At 47.5% G+C, this 20462-nt stretch overlaps 4 protein-coding genes and 1 non-coding gene across 5 annotated transcripts; 2 read left to right on the top strand and 3 right to left on the bottom strand.

The window, feature by feature from the left end:
- Positions 1 to 1318: 1318 nt before the first annotated feature.
- EDB93DRAFT_403575 (Sodium/hydrogen exchanger) lies at positions 1319 to 3613 on the bottom strand. The gene is made up of 8 exons (XM_041456279.1): positions 3316 to 3613; positions 3199 to 3262; positions 3054 to 3149; positions 2352 to 3005; positions 2202 to 2302; positions 2105 to 2153; positions 1913 to 2051; positions 1319 to 1861 (listed from the first exon to the last, which is right to left on the bottom strand). Exons 1-8 carry the CDS (start codon positions 3373 to 3375, stop codon positions 1636 to 1638), a joined length of 1389 nt encoding a protein of 462 aa, XP_041307646.1. The 5' UTR covers positions 3376 to 3613; the 3' UTR covers positions 1319 to 1635.
- A 477-nt stretch (positions 3614 to 4090) lies between these two features.
- EDB93DRAFT_1281720 (Sodium/hydrogen exchanger family-domain-containing protein) lies at positions 4091 to 7398 on the bottom strand (the record flags this gene model as incomplete). The annotated part of the gene is made up of 9 exons (XM_041454454.1): positions 4091 to 4727; positions 4780 to 5854; positions 5907 to 6045; positions 6099 to 6147; positions 6197 to 6304; positions 6347 to 7002; positions 7052 to 7147; positions 7198 to 7273; positions 7327 to 7398. The coding sequence occupies 9 exons, from the start codon at positions 7396 to 7398 to the stop codon at positions 4308 to 4310; spliced, it is 2691 nt and encodes an 896-aa protein (XP_041307645.1). The 3' UTR covers positions 4091 to 4307.
- Positions 7399 to 13131: 5733 nt separating this feature from the next.
- Positions 13132 to 13699, bottom strand: EDB93DRAFT_1104025 (uncharacterized protein; the record flags this gene model as incomplete). Its single annotated transcript, XM_041447374.1, has 4 exons — positions 13132 to 13232; positions 13335 to 13353; positions 13405 to 13531; positions 13593 to 13699. 4 exons carry the CDS (start codon positions 13697 to 13699, stop codon positions 13132 to 13134), a joined length of 354 nt encoding a protein of 117 aa, XP_041307644.1.
- A 3022-nt stretch (positions 13700 to 16721) lies between these two features.
- On the top strand, positions 16722 to 20130 carry EDB93DRAFT_1146459 (uncharacterized protein). Its single transcript, XM_041449496.1, has 10 exons — positions 16722 to 16819; positions 16870 to 17046; positions 17108 to 17215; positions 17272 to 17367; positions 17413 to 17758; positions 17809 to 18487; positions 18542 to 18696; positions 18747 to 19067; positions 19124 to 19647; positions 19706 to 20130. Exons 1-10 carry the CDS (start codon positions 16742 to 16744, stop codon positions 19958 to 19960), a joined length of 2739 nt encoding a protein of 912 aa, XP_041307643.1. The 5' UTR covers positions 16722 to 16741; the 3' UTR covers positions 19961 to 20130.
- On the top strand, positions 20060 to 20130 carry EDB93DRAFT_t65. Its single transcript has one exon. It is a non-coding gene; the product is annotated as a tRNA-Gly (tRNA).
- Positions 20131 to 20462: the final 332 nt, after the last annotated feature.

Here is a 20462-nt window from a genome sequence, read left to right as displayed (position 1 = left end):
GTCCAATAGTTGAAAACAATATCTGATTTGATTATCGGCCAATAACTGGGACCATTTAAAACTATGGTCATATTTGAGGGGTGACTGTGAGCGAATAGGGAATGTTTGTGGTGACGTTCGTGCTTGAATCTTGATATACCACCGTCCAGTGCTCAGCGCTCAGCTGCGCTCATACTTAAATCGGAGTTCATGGTTGCATGGTTGCATGCTGGCGGTGCATCAGCACTAAGTACGGTGCGAAATCAAGTAAAAAAGGAAGCTCCATGATCAAAGTAGACTCATGCACATCGGGGTTATCGATATTTAGGATAGGTTCAAATGTTATACAAAATGTGAAGAAAATATTTGAAATTTAAACTAACATGAAACTAGGTAACAACTTCAAAATTTGCTAGTCATAAAATTTTACGTGTCGATGATCTAAAATATCAAGCATCCGCAACCAGTCCACATGTGATCTACAGTATGACTGCCGCGTGCTCTTTTGACGGTGTTGTGGGTATCTAGAACGCTAGTAAGTATCACACCAGTTGGACGTCCGGCCATGTCAGTCAGTGCCAACATTGGCAGCCTGCAGCACAACCAGAGACAACAAAGGCAGTTGCAGTATTCCCTATAGTGTTCGTATCATCGTCGTGCCACGTATTACCCAGCTCCTTCAGTAGCTCTTGCGTGAGATCGTCCGATTCGAGGAGATGTGAGCGCCCAACAACAACCAAAACAGGTTGGCGCATAGATACCTTCAGACAGCGGAATAGAGCGACATCGATGACCAATGCTCGGAGAATGTGATACAGGACAGGGCAGCATGAATTGAGGAACATATATGGGACGAGGAACGCGAGTTGATGTATTGGTCCCAGAGGATGGTATCAACTGTCTCGAATTCGAAGCGTACTTGTCTGTACGATATGCTTGGCATAATGACAGTCTACAATAATTGTATCAGAAAAAAAAGACAAGCACATGCAGGCAACGTACTGATTGAATATGCATTCCATGGTATTCCGTTTAATCACTGTCTTCCTCCTCTGGGCATAGGATCAGCGGCCATTGAGCTGCAACGTGCTCAACGCCACTTTTCGACATCCGCACTACCGTCGCACTAATTCCAGGATCGATCCAAAACTGCGTCACAAACTCAAGCGCCAGCCGATCATCCGGACCACCAAAAAAAGGGAAAAATACGTGCGGCGCACTCCTAGGACGAGAGAATTGCCCGAGTCGACGAACAGGGCAACATCCATATTACTCTCTACTAATGTTCTACGTACAAACTGCGGGTGAATCGTGGCCGATTCTAATGAATTCGGTTTGATCTCCGTGCTGTGTGGATTGTGCGGGTCTTCAGTCAAAATGTACGATGGCGGGAGCCATTGTAAGAGGATGGGCTTGGATCCATATTGTGTCGCATGATGGGAGATAGTTTTTGACTAGTCCTCATACGGGACGATAGAAAGTGAAATTGAAATGCATATATCATTGAGCTCTCCAAAGTGCGGAATTCACACATGTATCAGTTTGTTGAGAACTTGGGATAAAGGGTGACGGTAGTGGTAGCCGCCAGAATTCTCGACATGTGATCGAATTTGTCGAGGAAAACAGTGAAGCGGGAGCGCCATAGTTGATCCTCAGTCATGCAAGACGGCAGTCGCCTATATCTTCATCCTTGTCTTCAATTGACCCGTGTGAAACGCCTTCAAATAGCGCACGAACCCGGCGTTCAGGATTATATAGAACGGAGACCAAGGGTGTGATTATGGAAGTCAGGACCAGAGCTTCGAGGACAAACATCGAGAACACCCTTCTGGTGAGAATGCCGGTAGAGAGTCCGATGTTGAGAATGATCAATTCTACCGGACTAAAAAAGATCGTTAGGACCACGTATTCTAAAGGAAATCAGACAACCGACCCTTTGCAACACATCAACAATCCAACAGTGCTTGACTCTCGCCAACTCATTCCGGAAACTCGAGTGGAGATCGTACAGGTACTGAATTTTCCAGCAAAGTGTAGGCATATGATTGCGATGGCGAGTCCCCAAGTCGTACCTGCCGGAAGGATCAGCAGATGATCAGTGTAGGTCATTATCGGTAGGACAAACCATTATTAAGCAATCTAAGATCGGCATTCAACCCGGAGAGCGTGAAGTACTGTAGAGTGGTGAGTCATATTGATCGCGGAAAATTCAGCGCCCATACCAGAGGTAAAAACACAATCGTCACCACATCTTCAAGTTTCTTCGTCAGCGAGATGGCAAAAGTTCCTTTACGGGGGACAATAACTCCCCCCAGGAACGCACCTAAATACGAAATAAGACTGACTTCATCACAACAACTCAAATCGCTCACCAAAGATTGCACTGATCCCTACAATATCCGTGAAAAACGCACATGCCCAAAACACGATCACGTTAATAGTCATGAAGAATATCGTAGAGCCGTTCTCCGAACTTCTCGTGAACTTGGCAAATCGCATCAGCGCGATTCTAACCGGCCACATGAGAAATACTGTGAATGCCACGAATGCCAGCAGGATCCATAGAGCTGTAATCCCGGAGGTCTTATTGACAAGAGCCACGGACAGTGCCAACAGACTCCAACAAACTATGTCGTTGTACATGCCAGTTGACAGGGCAACGACGCCGACCGTTGTATCTAGGAGTCTCAATGCGGTGAGGATGCGACAAAGAACGGCAAAAGATGTGATAGAAAATGACAGGCCAGTGAAAAGCATGAAGTACGTAAACTCGACAGGAGGAACGAAGTTGTGGTATAATGGCACAGAAATGGCAGCACCGAGACCAAATGACAAGGCCGTGGTGGAGAATGCGATGGGTAGAGATGAGCGCGCATTACGCGTGATGACATTTGCGTCAATTTGAAGCCCGACCGTGAAGAAAAATAGGCAGACGCCAATGTTGGCAGTTAGCGAAAGATATTGGAAGGATTGAGCGGGGAAAAAATGCTTTGTGAAACCAGGGATTTGTCCCATGGCAGTAGGGCCTATGAATGAATGAGAAACTACCAGCACAATGTGAGAAATGACCTGACCGAGGAGAATTCCACCAAGTATTTCAGCAACGACTTTTGGCTGTCTGATCTTGCCTAACCCCAGTGATAGAAATTGCCCCATCATAATAATTATACCTGCAATCGATTTAATGCTACAGACGCACTTGAAACAAGAGATGCTTACACATCTGGATTATCCATAGCCTCAGTGGATCAGAAGTAGTGAATGCTGTGGTATCTACTCCAGCCTGCAGTGCCCGTTAATTGTGCATGGACGGAGTGTCGCAGAGAAAACCCTCACCTGACCCGCGGTCTCACTCTTCCAGATCCGAAAAATCCAAGCATCCGGGAACATAGACATGAAGGAAATATAGATGCGACAGAAACCTCGAGTAGTCTGCGCTTGTAATACTAACCGCAAGAGCGGAGTTCCATCGCCACCCCAACACAACGTAGCCTAGCTGCCTTATGGTAAATGTTTCCTCCTGTGGTCTCCTATGAGATTGCCAAAGAGGCAGATATGAATCAGGGTGAACTTCTGTGTGTAGGGCTGGGAAGTTTGCCTCGTGGCCATATGGCGTCCGCAGTACGAATTTGATTTCGGGACATGTTTACGGTACAGGTAGTGCAATTGTACTCAACGATTCATTCCCGCCACCTGATAATTGGTATGACCGAATATATTGGGTGAAGCTGGTCCTCGCACATCCTGGCCCGTTTACCTGCTAGCCAAGGCATCGTAATAGCAATCACCATAACTACACATCCGGTCGTTCGTGAGATGGAGGGCGGAAAATTGAAATTGGCTCCAATGCCCGTGGCATTGGCGTCTCGTAGCCTAGTAGGCTAGTGTCATGTCACCTGGGAGGCAATGCACGCCTGAACAGTTGGCGTGTGTAGAGTGATGGCAAATGAACACTAGTACTTGTGGGGACCAGCGAATGTTAGCGCTGAGCGCCATGAAGCAGCGCAATAGATAGGCTTAAATGAGCAAAAAAATATTTCCGGCAGACGCCGGTCGCATCCTATATATGCCGATCAAGGACAACGAATTCATCGTATCATACTGAATTCAATTCAGACTTCAACGCGGACGGGGGCCACCACAGTGACTGGGAACCAATCCGCCAAGGTAACCGTGAACTCGACTGTTATACAAGTAGTGATGCGGTGGTATTAAACCGCTGCTACTAAGATCGAAAGACATTAGATAGTACCATATACACAGTACAGTGGTATATACACCGAGATAAGAAGCAATAATCTCAGATATAAGTTGGACATTCCCTCACATCAAGTATCAATATTCGGAGCCTGGAGAACCACGATAGCGGATGCACATCCCGAGGCAACAAACGCAGTGGCAGGATCGCCAATGGTCTTCTTAATAACATCTTGCCCCACACAGCCTCGCTCCTCGAGGAACTGGCGCAGCTCTGATGTGTGATCCTCTCCCGCAAGGCGCCTCGAGCGCCCAACCACCACCAGAACAGGCTTATGCCCAGATGCAAGCTGGATAGCAGAATGTAGCGGTAAAGGCGATGAATACTCGGAGAATTTGATTCGGGAAAGGGCAGCTCTCAACGAGGAGGGTGTTTCATCTGAAATTTGAGAGTTGGCATATCGCGCCCACACGAAATTATTGGCAGTCTCAGATTGAAACTGCATTTCCGTGTTGGCCTGACCGTAAAAGGTGTCTTGAAAAGCAAAATTCTACAAAATATACATCAGAATATAAGCGAGAAAGAAAACCAAGATGACATACCGAAGGGACAGATGTTTGGTATCCTAGATCCGGCACATGTAAACTCGCTTTTTCCTCTAGATGAGCGAGCGACGGTCTTTCAACCGCAGCACTCTCAGCACTACTTTTTGACATCCTAACAACCGTCGCACTCATTCTGGGATTAGTACAAAGCTGCACTACGAACTCAAGTGCAAGCCGATCATCTGGACCGCCGAAGAATGGGAAAAATATGTGCCTCGCACTCCCAGTGCCGGAACCGACCGGATCGATGAAGAGCGCAACATCCGTCTTGCTCTCTGCAAATACTCTGCGCACAAACTGTGAATGGATCACAGCTGCGGACTTTGCAGTGTGTTTTGATCCGCCAAAAAAGGCTTCGAATGGATTCAATTCGATTTTTTGACCATGCGGGCCAATCAGATCTTCACTTGTATTGGACGATGGCGATAGCCACGGCAGGAGGAGGAGCTGGGATCCGTATCTTTTGGCGTGGTCAGCCACAGTGCCCGGCATGTCGTCATGAGGTACAACTGAAAGCGAGAGTGAAACAGGTATATCATTGAGTTCCCCAAAGGTGCGGAACACACTCAGGAGCGGGTCGGTGTAAATAAGGGTGTCAACCGCTGAGGACTTCATGACGTCTGAGGTACGGTCCGATAACTCAACTAAACGGAGAGCGTCCACGCTGACCTCGGGCATTTTCATCTTCGCAGATGCCCTCGTTGACGCAGTTGATCGGATAGCGGCGATGGAAGGTGATTCAGGAGAAGGCAGGCACACCAGTTGAGTGGCCACTAACATTCCGGACATGTGATCAAATTTGTCGAGGATAACGGTAAAGCGGGAGCGCCATGGTTGATCCTCAGTCACGGAAAACTTGCGATCGCTCTTGTCTTCGTCTGGATCTCCAGTTGATGCCCGTGAAACACCTCCAACTGGCGCACGAATCCGGCGTTCGGGAGGATAAAGTATAGAGACGAGGGGTGTAGTCATGAACGTTAGGACCAACGCCTCGAAGACAAACATCGAGAACACCCTTTGGGTGAGAATGTTGGCAGCAAGCCCGATATTGAGTACGATCAATTCGACGAGACTAAAGAAGATGTCAATTGAGTAGCTAACTTGAAGGAAATTGGTTATCTAACCCTTTGCAACTCATTAATGATCCGACGGTGCCTGACTCTCGCCAACTCATTCCGGATATCCGCGCAGTGATCGTACATGCAGTGAATTTTCCAGAAAAGTCCAGACATATAATTGCGATGGTGAATGCCCAAGTGATACCTGCCGCAAATTTTTATAAATAATCAATGTAAGTCATATTTAGCAGGACAGACCATCGTCAAGCAATCCAAGGTTAGTATTTAAGCCAGAGATTGTGAAGTACTACGAACGAATTAGTCTTGTCGAACGCAACAAATTCAAATACTCGTACCAAAGGTAAAAAAATGATTGACACCATATCTTCGAGCTTCTCCGTTAATGCAATAGCAAGACCGCCTTCGCGGGGAACAATTAGTCCTGACAGGAACGCCCCTACATCCTAGATAAGGATTGGATATCAGAATCATATAACATCACTCACCAAAATAGCATTGACGCCCACAATGTCCGTAAAAAACGAACATGCCCAGAATATTAAGATGGTAACTGTCATGAAGAACATAGTAGGTCCGTTTTCCGTACTTCCTGTGAATCTGGCAAACCACAGCAGCGCGATTCTGACCGGCCACATGAGAAATATTATAAATGCCACGCATGTCAGCAGGATCCATAGAGCCGTAAGCCCAGATGTCGCATTAACGAGGGCCACCGCTAGTGCCAGAAGACTCCAACCGACTACATCATTGCACACGCCAGCTGACAGAACGACGACGCCGACCGTTGTGTCTAGAAGCTTCAGTGCGGTGAGGATGCGACAAAGAACTGGAAAAGCGGTTATGGCAAACGACACGCCAGTGAAAAGCATGAAGTTTGTAAACTTGACAGAAGAAGGAATGAAGTTGTGGTAGAGTGGCACAGAGATGGCAGCACCGAGACCAAAGGACAAGGCCATGGCAGAGAGTGCAATGAACACAGATCTACGAACACTACGCTTGATTATGCTTCCGTCGATTTCAAGACCAATTATGAAGAGAAAGAGGCAGAGGCCAATATTGGCAACGAGGGAGAGATATGGGAGAGATTGAGGGGGGAAGATGTGCTCGGTGAAACCAGGTATTCGTCCCATTGCAGTAGGGCCTACGATTAAATGAGCATCTGTTTAGCACGATATGAGAAATGACCTGACCAAGGAGAATTCCACCAAGGACTTCAGCGATGACTTTCGGCTGTTTGATCCTGCCCAAACCAAGTGACAGCAGCTGCGCCATCATGATAATTATGCCTGCAGCTGGCTTAGAATGGTGTTGTAGACTTGTAACAGAATATGCTCACCCATTTGTATTATCCATAACCTCAGGGGATCTGAGGTGGTGAATGTTGAGGGATTTACTCCTGTCAATAAGCCGCCCTGAAGCGTCCTTGAGTTGTGCACAAGAAGTACGTTCTAGAAGTAACTTTCACCTGGCCCGCAGCTGTTGCCCTCTTCCAGAGATCGGACGCAAGAGTGACGACTGTATTTGAGGAGTCAGCCATCCTTGGGATGTCCTAGTAAGTGACCTCAGGCTCGTAGGTGATATCTGAGACACGAAAGGCTTTGGAGAGTGATCATCTTGCGAGAGCGGAGTTTATATACAAATACTAACTTACTAATGATTCTCCATCTACGTATTCACGCTGGAGCCTCAGTTGATTCGGTTCAGAATCGTTTTAAGCGGATCAAACGTGTTGATTGCGTTGACCTGCCGAGTCAGGCACTCATGAGGTATAGCTGTCTCCCTACTAAAGATTGCGCAGTCCTACCCCTGACTTTTTCGCTTTCCGTACAGTGAAACAGATGCACCACAAAATTAATTGAATCGCTTCCACATCCAAAGTTATCCAGTTACTTTCTCCAAATTCGTATAATTTGTCTATACTCAAAAAACACACCAAAGTTTATCTTCTTACTAGCCTAATCCGGAAAGCGGTTCGGTGTCCCCCACGCTGCCAGTCACCAAAACAACGCGGTTGTAAACCGAGACAAGCGTTTACGAACACTGTCCAGCTGAGTTACGCCAAATGTGGCTTGTGTTCAGAACAAATTTTGACTTGTGTCGACTGTTGTAGATCATTCGGGTTCTCGGATCGAGTCGTTGAGGTACCATGACGTCATTAATCGCGGTCAAGGTAGTCAAGACTGTCGAACAACAAGTGATTAATCACGGCATATAGACTGACCGTCACGCCAACAGGCAGCCAGACAGTTTTCATGGGAACTCAGGTAAGTGGCGAGCTCGTAACACAAACCCAGCTATCTCAGTGCCATCACGAATTTCACTCTGCATAGTACTACACCACCTGCCACACGTGGCCTCACGACAGTCGACCCAATCCAAGTCACGTGCCAGCTGATAACCCAGTCCTTGGCCATGGGTCGACATAGTTCCCTTTTGCGACAATGTTGTCTCCAAGTAATAAATAACGATTTCATCTCTTTCGAAAGCTTCCGAGATAAACACGCCCAGTTTCCCCACACGCTATAACGTCTCCCGAAGCATTATCAATATCATATAGATGGTATCGCAGTTGATGACGTGCAGATCTGATACCGGATGACCAACTCTTTGCACCTAAATCTTGGACCACGCAGGTCATACGACCAACAGAAGGCAGAACAATTACTTGGTCATTCATCCAGTAAGGACTTTCAAGGCTTGGTTCCTGTGAGTTTCTTGTTGGTCCATGTCGCGATCAGTGTTCGCGATGTCGAGCACTGTCGCAATCAAGTTGGACTCTCACTTTACAGCACGTCGAGTGCGTGGCAAATCAAATGTTCATTGTCTATTCCTGATTTATTCATGAATCATGATACAGTGATATCTATCTATCGCTAGCCAGCTGGCATCCCCTATGCACAAGATAGGCATGGGGTGACGCTCTAGTATACTTCTAAATACTACATACGCAACACGCGATGTATGAACAGGTGCCATAAATTGGCAAAAACTCGTGTATACATACCGCTCGAACAGTAACTTGACGCAACTGTGGCGTGTCATGCTGTGATATCGGGTCTGGCCTCCCCTTCAAGGCATAGCTGGCTCAGCTCTCCGCTGCTAAGATGTAGCTCTTGAACCCTAAACGCGCTGCAATGATATAACTCAACAAGACATCGGAGACCATCATCAGAGGCTCATTACCTAGGGCAGGCAGCCAGACTTCTCGCAAGGTCCCGTGCCTCTTCGGCTATATGTGTGCGTAAGTCCCATTTACAGGGGAATAAGTTGAGCTTCGTCTAGATCTTCCAGTATGACCACACGACTCTCTCTAGACAGCAAAGATGAGAATGACACACCATGAGCAAAACAGTGAACTCACCTCCTGCAGCTGATTGTATAGCTCGAACGACAGGTTCAGGCAGATATCACCCAGAGACACCGCCCTCGAGAGACTTTCTCTCGTTCTCTTATCAATAAGCTGATACATGACGGTCCTCATTGCTTGTATGCTGCAAACATCTGAGTCAGATAGCTGTGGATTGGCTAGAAAAGACACAACTCTTACCGGCTAAGCTGTGCAACATCGCTCTCATTGCCGTATCGCATCAGCGCAGTACATTGTCGCAGTACCTCACTAGTCTGGTGATACCAGGTCTGAACCATCTCCCGGGTGCCCATCGGACAATCAGAAGCATACTCCACAGAAGCTCCATGATACACAAACTTCTGGATAATCGTGATCGACATAATAACTTGAAGTGATGAGCTTGAGGGGAAGAAAGGGTTGTTGGGTTGACTGGAGATTGACAGCCTGAGCGCGCACCTTATATCTTTCTCAGCGGAAATAACTCCAGAAGCGAAAACAATCAGGCCCCAAGGGACACAGCGTAGCAGGGAATCATGCCCACAAAAGTGGGTTTGGTAACTCTTGTACGGACCGTTCTTCTAGCTAGGAACCGTCACTAGAGATGGATGCACGCCCAGACAGTCGAAGCATCTACCGTTTGCGCCGCACTGTCATCCTTGTTCTGTTGAGACAATACTATGTATGTAGTGTTTCTATGGCAGCGCTTCAATAGGCGGGATCCTATAACCACGTCGGGGGAAATGTTATTTCGTCGTTGTGAAACGTGTTACGACTAGTGCTATTGATCAAGCGATGTTGAAGACAAAAACGATGTCGGGTCAGGCTCGGGTCCCCCCAATACTATTGGGGGACCTTCTGGGCGCTAGATGGATGCACTGACAGCTTACGTAGTAGTACGAAGAAGACGAGCGTTTTTCACACTGTCACTGGCCATGGCAACAATATACATACTAATAACAAATACAAATAATGTATGTTTCGACACATCCGCCGATACAGGAGGTATATTAATAAGAAATGGGGTATCAGTCGCTCAAGTCAAGGGTCCAAGCGGAGTGCGACGTCTGAATCCTGTCACCGAAAAGAGGATGGACGGGAGACGACAAACGTTCGGGGATCGATAGTGACAAGACAGGGATCCGTTGACGCTGCGTCCTCAGCTGCAACTGTTCTTGCTCCATAACCTTTTTCTAGACGGAAGAAATTCAATCAGTATCCTAAAATTCCACGAAATGGCCACTCATACCGTGTAAGACAGCATATCTTCGAGCCCACGCTTTATAATCCGAGCCATTCTCTCGGTTAAACAGCTAAAATACCTCAAAGATAAATGAAACCATACCGAGCATGAAGTATAGCTACAACGTACTATTTGCAACTTCGTGCTAAGGTACTGAGCTTGATAATTATATGTCTGTGCCTCGATCAGGCGCTCGTCATAGGTAAGGTGAGTGTTGGTCAAAAGTGCGTCGTTCATGTCTCCGAGACTAAACGGTACGATAGTCAAGGAGAGACCATTAGCTATCAACCGGATGCGACTTACGAAGAGCGTTGAACATGATCAGTGGCGCTGCCATACTCCAGGTAGCCCAGGCAATAGTCGAGAATAACGTTGGTGCTATCGTGCCACTTGGTAACTTCGTCGCGTTTTGGACGCTTAGGGCTGTTCCAGGAGAGGGTCATCGTTTCCAGTCGTTGTAGAGGAATACAATGAGAGGTCAAAAGCCAGAACTCACTTTATATATATTGTAAGCACAGGATGCGCGCATTGCGGATGTGGCCGTTGGACGGCTGTGGCACAAGACATGAACCTTTAGCGCTCTGTGCATTGTTTAAGCCCACCAACCAGAGCCTCGACCACCGCAAAGTCCAAATATGTAATTGATGCCGGCATCATGACCAAAAGTCACTTGTTAAGGTAAGACGTCGGGACGAGGACCGTGCACAGAGGGGTCACAGGTCATTGTGACGAAGGAAGTATGGGAACCAGCTACCATGTTACCATCGGTGCTATGTATGTGTCTAGGTCAGTATCAAACCAGCAGATCATTGCTAGCCAGCGTCCTATGTGGGATCTGAAGATGCATCGGCTTGAAGCCTCTTGTTGCAATTTGGGACAGAAGATGCAGTTTCCTCGCTTCTGAGAAAGAGCTGGGCCGCAACAGGTATATGGATCCAATGGTAAGGTGCCACCGCGACAAGACAGTGCACTTCTCGCTCCTAAGTGACGCATACGTCCGCCACATCTGACTCAGATGCAGTACTAGAAGACGAGAAGGGTTTTGACGTTACAGCTATTCACGAAATCCAGACCTTGTCTGTGGTATTACAAGGATCTCCCTTAGAATCCTAGACTATACGGATTCGGAATGATGGAGATGGATGGGTTTGACTCTTGAGGCTGGCGTAGCCATACCTGACGCCAAAGGACCAGCCCTAAACGTCACATGACCTTTTATTCCGCTGCGGATTCCCCCGAATGTAAATTTGATGGCCAACAGCAAGTAATGTACATCCCGATATGTCAACACTGCCCCACTGTGTTCCTGTACATGTCGGACGGCGGCTGCTATCATGGCGGTGAGTAATCCAGAATCAATATTACTATCTATCTATAAATTTGTCATTTTCATCATTAGTGCTGTGTCTGATCTCGTTGCTCCGATTTTCGGCCATCAAACGTCTCGTCGTGACCTTGTTCTCTAGCCGCCTTACAACTTGGAAGCTTCTCTCATAATGTCGCCGCCAATCCAGCAATTGCTCCAGGACCCTCAGGTTTTGCTTCAGCATCGAGCAGTCATCTCACCTTCAGGCCTTCAAGTTAGACGTCTGGTCCCCCTGCGTAATACTCGTCTACTGGTTGCGTCAAATCGACATTCAGTGTGCTCCTACTAGACAGTGCTATACACAACACTGCGTATATCGCGTCAAGAGAAATTTTACATTCTACTTCGAAAATAACATAAAAACCTATCCCGAGGACTTTCATCACCCCACGTCGGTGGCTCGCAAGTGGATCGAGTACAGTTTGCGGGAATTGTGTTCCATTATTGCCTTTACACAGAGTGGCGCCAGCACAATGACAAATTGGGGTGCGACAACGATGTGACGACAAAGACTATGATGAGGGCGACAGCGTGCCACAGCCCTCTCCGTCTGTTCAGACGACCCCGCTAGCTTTAATGCACGACCTACTCAAGAGCGAATGACGTTGCTGACGAATTCGCTCAGTAAACCATCTCAGTGGTGGATTAGCCATAGGAACGTCTAGTCTTGTATTTTCATTGGATCCTATAATTATCTCAGCCTGATCCCGAACGACTCATGAGCCATTTCACGCAGGGCAAACCCTTGGACTTCTGAATCGAGTACCTGGTCTGTACAGTGTCCTTCAATCTTCATTCAAGCCAGTCGACAAACGTCAAGTACTGACGATATATTAGGATTTATTTGTTGTTAAATGATTGATATAAAATGGGATTCCTTCGTATGTCGACCGTGCACTGGAGTGTTCTGACTTCCAGTTCGCTGATTACACGGGTCTGGTACGGCTGGGTATTCCCGCTCAAACGGTTAGCTGTGAGCTCTCCCTCTTAGAAGTACGTGTCAAGTGTACGCTTATTCGCCATTCAACACGAGCCAGACCTAACTTGGGCTGAAAGGAGCGTCATGAAAATCGCGCTCAGGCTGACAGCCGCAGCTCACAAGTTCATACTGACACGCATAATCAAGGACGCTAGCCTGACGATTAAACTTGGTCAACAAGTCATACTAAATGTGAATACTATCGCAAGTACGTCTATTATGCTACAGTATAGATAATTCTAGCCATTTCATCCGCAGGCATCGCAGTGGCGGCAACTTGTCACTATCTCTGGTTGACTTGCTTTAGCAAGGTGAAGTAGACGGGCGCTAATGCAATCAAGATTGAAACCAAGTGCCCTCTTGGTATATGACCTTCTCGGTTTCCGGTCCTACGGCGTTATCCTTTGAGCTGTTCTTTAGCTTCCTTTGCTCTTGGACTGGAAAACGGGAGAAATTCAGTCGCAGCCCATCATCACATCGACAATACTACTTGCATTCCATGACCGCTAGTCTTTTTTTCCAGCTTTGGTCATTCAAACCTTTCGCTTCTTGTTCTTTCTAAGCAAACAGTAAGCTATTACCTATGCTCAACAAAATCGGTCGACTCACATCCAGAAGCGTGTAGTGCAACTTTCCTACTTGATGGCTGCATTCTTCTGCTAAGGCTACACTATTCTGATCGTCGTGAGCAACACGTCCTTCGAGAAAATGAACTGCGCTGTTCATGCCCCTGAGGCTAATGGTAGTTCCAATCAGTCGTTGCAGCAAATGTGAAGTATGAAAGGAAGAGAACGTACAATGCTAGTTGTGCGCTATCTTTAGCATCTCCATATACAAGCAGAGGTTCGCAGTAGTTGAGCAGATCCTCAGTACTCTTATACCAAGCGGCGATCAAGTTACGCATGTTAATGGAGGAGCGAGTGTTGTGGTAAAAAAAGTTAGGGTTTATAAGAGGGACTCGTTCAAATCGTGAGCTGTGTCGAGATGTCAGCTGGACTCTAAATATCTGCTAGAATGGCCGTCCGAAACTTGTGGAAATGAGTCTCTTTAACACGTTGATCAAGAATATACAAGAACCAGTTTGCAGTCTTGTATATAGAACAAAAACGCAACGACTGAGCCGGTTCTCTATGGGGTTCTGCCATTGTTCTGTATGTCACAATCATGGTGGCGTGCCGACAGGAGCCCACAGCACGTAATTGTTTGCCAGCGCACTTGCCTCGATTGTACAATGCCATTTTGCACACTGCTGCCAGTTGGCAAGGTGCTGAAATGAAACTGAATGGATGATGATTGTAACCAAAGCGCAATGAATAACAAACTTGAGGATGGAGTACGACAATCTTTTCCACGGCTCTTTCTTGTAATCAGACTTGTTACCCTAACCCTTGCCAACGATACATGAGACATTCGGGATCTCACTGTGTCACTCGATCCGAGGGTGTGGCTACTACTTAGGGAGTGATACAAAAAGAAATGGGAGTAATTTCTCTTACCGGAACAAATGATTTGAAGTACCACGATGAAGTCTCGGACGATTTTTCCTGATTACCATTTCCCATGGCTACACACTATTGTAAGTTAGTACACGCTCCTCAAAAGCGATTGAAGTCATGCAGGTTGTTGTATCGGAGTCAGCCACAAGCTTGGCGTGATATACTCGCACGCTAAGGATGAGGCGTGGTCCCAGCACAAACATCTGGATATACGAAAAAATTTCGAAAATAGCGTTGGAAATCTGAACTCCCACAGAATCTAGGTCCTATAAAAATGATTAACAGTGGTCACAGGTGGATGTTGGTGACAGATCGACGTACCGAGACCTTGGGAGAGAGCTGGGTACTGAGGGCGGAGCAACAAACAACGGCAAAGCTAGCAGGCAGAGTCCTTCAGCGGAAGAAGATAACCGCATTTAAAGTACAAGCTTACCTTGCAAAGTAAACCACATGAGATTTTATCAACACTGTGAAACAGTCCCCGATAAATCCCCCTTCTCCATGTCGTCGCAGCTCACGGAAGTGTTTTAAACAAATCCAGAGTGCAAGACAAAGTGTGAGGACCTCCCATATAGTGGTGAGTATCCAGGTTATGGAGATCAGGTGTAAGTCGTTTTCTGTATAGATATAGGCACATGCATGTGTGCCGGAGAGAACGAGTTCCTCTAATATACGTCAAATGAGCCTGATTCCTTGATATGTAACTCAAGCTTACTCCCTGACATATAACTGAGTACTATTATGGCGATCACCCCGCAGGCAATGTTGACAACCAGGAAGATTGTAGTGAGAATGATAAGCATCTTTTTGGATCCCTGAAACATGGCATGTAACCGAGCGAGCGTGATGACTTGAACGAAATTCAGTTGATGGCATCGAGGTAATGCAGCAAAGTTGCTTACCGCCCAGCATTGCAGCTACGATCACATTGATCCAATTCAATGTGGAATATAAAATAGCGCCTGAAACACCCAATTAACGATCATCATCGAAGAATCAAAGTGTCCAAAAAAACTCACACCTACTGGTCATTGTATTGAAATAAGTGGTCGAACATCGCACTCACTCCTACACAAACAAAGGAACAGTTAATAGGACAGGAGTTATAAGTACCGGGGTAGGATACTCACTGCATCTGTCACCGAAGATGCTGTATGCCACAGATCAGAAGACACATATATATTGTAAAAGGAAACGCACACATCATAATATTGATGCTAAATGCGAGAGATGGCCGATTAGCACAGCGCCGTCATATTAACCCTACAAACATACATGTAATATGGTATTCCAACGTAGCGTATCTAGAAAAAATCAGAGTCAGCACAATTTGCCAGCTGCGCTTCAAGTTGTAACATGAACCTCTTACACTGAGATACAGAACAGTCATGAGGGACCAGCGTTGCCTCTGTGCCGACAAAATTGTACCATCGCGTTATCTTATGATACCGTATCCACTCACCCAGATCAGTTCAACCTATCAAAACATCATCTTTAGTGAGATGGCTGCTCCCGTGGTAATGGAACCAACCCACCTCTTGTGCGAACGTCAGTACTAGAAGTATCATAAGGATATCAATGGTCATGCAATGATATTTCACTCACCCCAATCATATATCAGCGTGGTTGATGAGGCAACTGCGAAACCGACATCAGTGTTAGAATGAGACACCATCAACATGACTGGCTTTCCACGAACATGTAAAATAGCCGGACAAACGAAACGAATTTATAATCGGCCACCAACTGGGATGGTTTGAGACTAGTGTCATTTTTCGAGGAAGGGTGTATTAGTGTGAGAGAGAAACTTGATGTTCATATAACGATGGAACACTCCCCAGATATACTACTACCTGGTACCTGTATGCGAACATCAATATGGTGGAGATGAATGTCCCTTCTCGTTGTAAAGCCCTTGATCGACTGGCACTGAAGTATTAAGATTCTCAGTAAGATGGTAGTACCGAACCAAAGTAGATTTTATTTGGGGAGCTGCGAACCCTAGTATCACTCGTGAAGAATGATTGAACACCGACAAAGGTCAAAAATGGTTGGTGAATCGTGATGTCGGGAAATTTTGTCAAATTCTCGAAATTTGCTCGCCATGCGCGCTCGATACATTAAGCTGGATGACCCCACACGACGCACCTAAGGGTCATGTTTCTCTGATGCGAATCAGAAAGCGATGCTACAACGCACCGTGACTGTGCATTAAAGTTAATGCATCGGCCCTGCACAGCACATCGATTGCACAGCCAGTTGACTGAGATTGGTCCGCTGCACTAAGTATATAACATTGCTCCTAGCGCAAGACAGAAACGAGAGGGCACATGGTAAAGAGCACAACTCCGATGGACCTGTATGGCTGAGGACTATGCAGGAAACCCAGCTACCCCCGGCCGCTAAAAAGGCGCGAGTTGACCTACCCTGAACCACTCACGTGATCACCCATGTACGCTGAATTCTTGAACAAATTATTTACGAAGAAACCATTCGGAGTGATGCGTCGCTCGAACAAATCACACAAGGTGCGCAAGGACTCGAACATTGACTACATATACACAGACCGATTATCCAGGTTCCCAATGTTAAACTTAGACCTGCTCAACCACGATCCAGTCATGCTCACCCGATGGACGCGCCATATGACCATAGCTCAGACTTCGAACTTGTCCCTCCCAATGCGAGTATGATTGACCTGTGTCCTAGACCGTTCAGGGGTGTTACGCTTTGCGCGACTGGTACAATGGATAAGGTGCGTTCATTCTGGTTTGCGGTTGTGACAAATGGCGGTGAAGTTAACAGCATGTCGGAAGGCTACCTTGTTTAAACAAGCATTTGAACTCGGCGCAACATCCACTAGCGACTTTACAGACAGAGTGACTCACTTAATAGCGAACAATCACGGTGGAGCGAAGTATGCGGTGAGACATCCACAGGTGCCTCTTGTCTTTGTTTAATCTTATTCCTACGGATGCAGTGCGCGCTAGAACGCAAAATACCCATCATGCGTCCCGAGTGGATAACAGATGCATACCATGTTTGGTTGCGTGGAGATGACGTCGACCTAGCAGAGGTGAGTACAATATGATCGCCGACATCACACTTCTCACGTCCGCAGACTGTTTCTACGCACCGCCTTCCCATCTTCTCCGGTGTCATACTCTCACTATCAGGTATTGATGACATTGAGCAACGTGCAAACATAAACCGCACCCTCACTAGATACGGTGGGACATATGTCAAAGCCATAGAACGCCCTGTCAAGGTTACACATCTACTATGTGCGGGCGACAATGAGACCGAGAAGATGCGCTACGCTGATAAATTCAACAAACGTGGTGAGGCAAAAATCCACGTTGTTTGGGAGGAGTGGTTCTGGGACTGCTTGGAATTCGGAGGACGCTTCGAGGAAAAGCGTTACGTCGTCACCCGGCCGAGGCCAGAGAGGAAGACTATGAACGAAGGTATGTACCCATCTACTCCCAAAACTTGAAAATACATTGACTCACAATAGAGCTCACCACCTCAATGCCAGTCCACGACTCTGCCCCAAGCACACATCCTTCGAATGCAATTCCTGCCGACTGCCACCTACTTAGGACGTCCGCCCCACCGAAACCAAGTCACGAACATGATATATTGGATGAGGAGGAACCTGCATCCCTTGCACGCACTCCCGTTCGAGCAGTGACGCTTCAGCTCTGGGGGAGTCTCTTACGTCCACGTGGTTTCGAGATCGATCCAGTTGCGAACAAACTTGTGCGTAGTCCTTCAAAGTCACAGTCAATAGCAAGTCCGCAGATGTCGCCGACACGGTTACCAGCATATCTTACGCCTGATGTGCGAACGAGAACTACAGATAAGGTGATAGAACCTCAAGGGAAATCCGTGATTTCGTCATTCAAACGCGCCAAGTCGTTTGCGCCGCCTGCAAAGGAGCCGATGACGCGGCAGCCGTTCAGGCGGACAACCACTATTGCAGCTCTGGGACCTGAGGACGCAGAGGGGAGCACATTACCTCGCCAACCTGAGGTGGAGGACTCTTCGATAACGACACTCTTTGCGGGTTACTGCTTCCGTCTACTTGGGGAGGCGAAGTGTGCGAATGTGCGCAATGCTATTGATCGCGGGGGAGGCGTGGTCATGGACGAAGATACTGACGATGTCGATTTCATCGTGGTGCGACTCATTAGGTGAGCTTCGACTTCCTCATATAAATGAGGCATCTCATGCAGCAGATTGCTTAGTGGGAGCAAACTCTACCAGAACGAACCTGATGAGAGATTACGCGCCAAATATCGCACAGAATGTTGGCTCGAACACTCGGTCTTCCAAGAGCGAATATGTGGACCGCACGAGAATATATCATTTAGGCCTCTTAGCCTTCCTTATCCAATACCTAGTACGTGTCATGACTGCTTTCACTCGTTTTATGTGTTGACATGATCACAGACACCGAACAAATTATTCTCAGCCTTTCTGGACTTGATCAATCTGAGCTATGCTGGACAAAACGTTTACTGCGGGCGTTGGGTATAACGCTTGCCCAGATATTCTCTCGACGTTCGACGCACCTACTTTGTCCGAGTGCTTGCGGTACTAAGTACGACAAGGCAAAAGAGTGGAACATCCCTGTCGTGGGCATGGCATGGCTAGAGGATATGGCGAAGGAGGGTAAGGTACCTGACATCAGCGAATATCTCATTGGCGACATTGGCAACCGAGTGGCAAAGGGTAAGGCAAAGGAGATGGTGGATACTACCAATTCTCACAGTAAGCCAGAGTATCATCCAATATTTGACGTCATTTTGATTGTTTTATTGTCACAGGCAAGTTTTTCGTAAAACAGCCACATCTCTTGCAAGATCTCCGAACACCTACTCTCCTTGACATCGAGCATGCTCCTCCAGCGACGTTCTTCGGCGAGTCGAATGGCTCGCTCGACGGCGCTCTGCCACAATGCGAGGGTGACGATAGGGCGCGGTTTTCAACCTCTCCGCCTCCTCTGCCACCACAGAGTAGCTCACCCCCACTCGAATATGTTGCTGTGCACCCTGCACGCCGGAGACATCTTTTATCCTCTGAAGACCTTGATCCTCCAGTCCCATCCCTGGATGAGAACGGACGCATACCCTCCTCCAGCTCGCCATCGCCAATGAAGCTTCCACCCAGCTCAGGTGTACGGTTGACGTGCGAACCCTCGCCAGTGCGAGTGCCTAATCCAAGAGACGTTGCCCGCGAGCTACAAGAAAGCCTGACAACGCTACTTGGGAAGAGACAGGTATCAGAAGATGACATTATGCGCCCGGAACAGCGAAAAGGCAAGCGGCCGCGCCCACTGCCGCGCCCCGGGGTTCGTTTGCAGTCTAGAATTCATTTCTCTTTCGTATTCATTCATCCATCATATGTAGGTGCAATCTCGGCAGGAATCACGCGAGACCATCACTAGGGAGCCCCCGGCACGACTTGTGCCGCTTCCGCAGCCCATGTATTATGACGCGATGAGCCTGCTGGACGGGAGCGCGCGCCCGAGTGAGGATAGTCTGCGCGTGACGTATGAGGATCCTGGGCAGGAGGCGGAGAAGCGGAAGCTGATGGCTTTACTTGGGGAGGAGAATGTGGGTAGGAAGGGCAGGAGGAAGAGCACGAGGATAGCGGGTTACTGATATGCATTCGAGTGCTGTATCTCTTGTAGCATATTATTATATCATCTAGCCTGCCAGAATATTGAAACATTAGCATTAACAGTCTACAGGAGTTCATGGGCATTAATGGGGTAGTGGTAACCTGGGTCGTTGCCATCGACCCGCCGGGGGTTCGATTCCCCCTTAATGCAGCCGAACCTTTTTGTGGCGGAGAACACGCGGGGCTATTCTGAGTACCGAAATGTTGCGCAGATAGCTTCAGTCCCGCAAAAATATTCCAGTGAGTTCAGCAGCTTCAGCGTCAATATCCCAGAAGTCTAGAACACTTCCGATGCCCAAAGCTAAAAAATTCTTTCTTCCTTATGATGATGACCCACCCAAGTCGGAGACAACCAAGAAGAAGCGTAGAGGAAAGCGAAGCGAAGAAGCCATGGAACGAAGGAAAAAGGAGGCGATAGCTCACAGAGAAGCAAGACAAGCGGCGCTACAACAACCACGCGAGGGTGGAGAGCTGCAGGACTCG

The sequence above is a fragment of the Suillus bovinus genome (genome assembly GCF_016758785.1).
Source record: "Suillus bovinus strain UH-Sbo-P2 chromosome Unknown EDB93scaffold_28, whole genome shotgun sequence".
NCBI lineage: Eukaryota > Fungi > Basidiomycota > Agaricomycetes > Boletales > Suillaceae > Suillus > Suillus bovinus.
The sequence above is the reverse complement of the archived record's forward strand: the minus strand, read 5'-3'. Positions and strand labels throughout refer to the sequence as shown.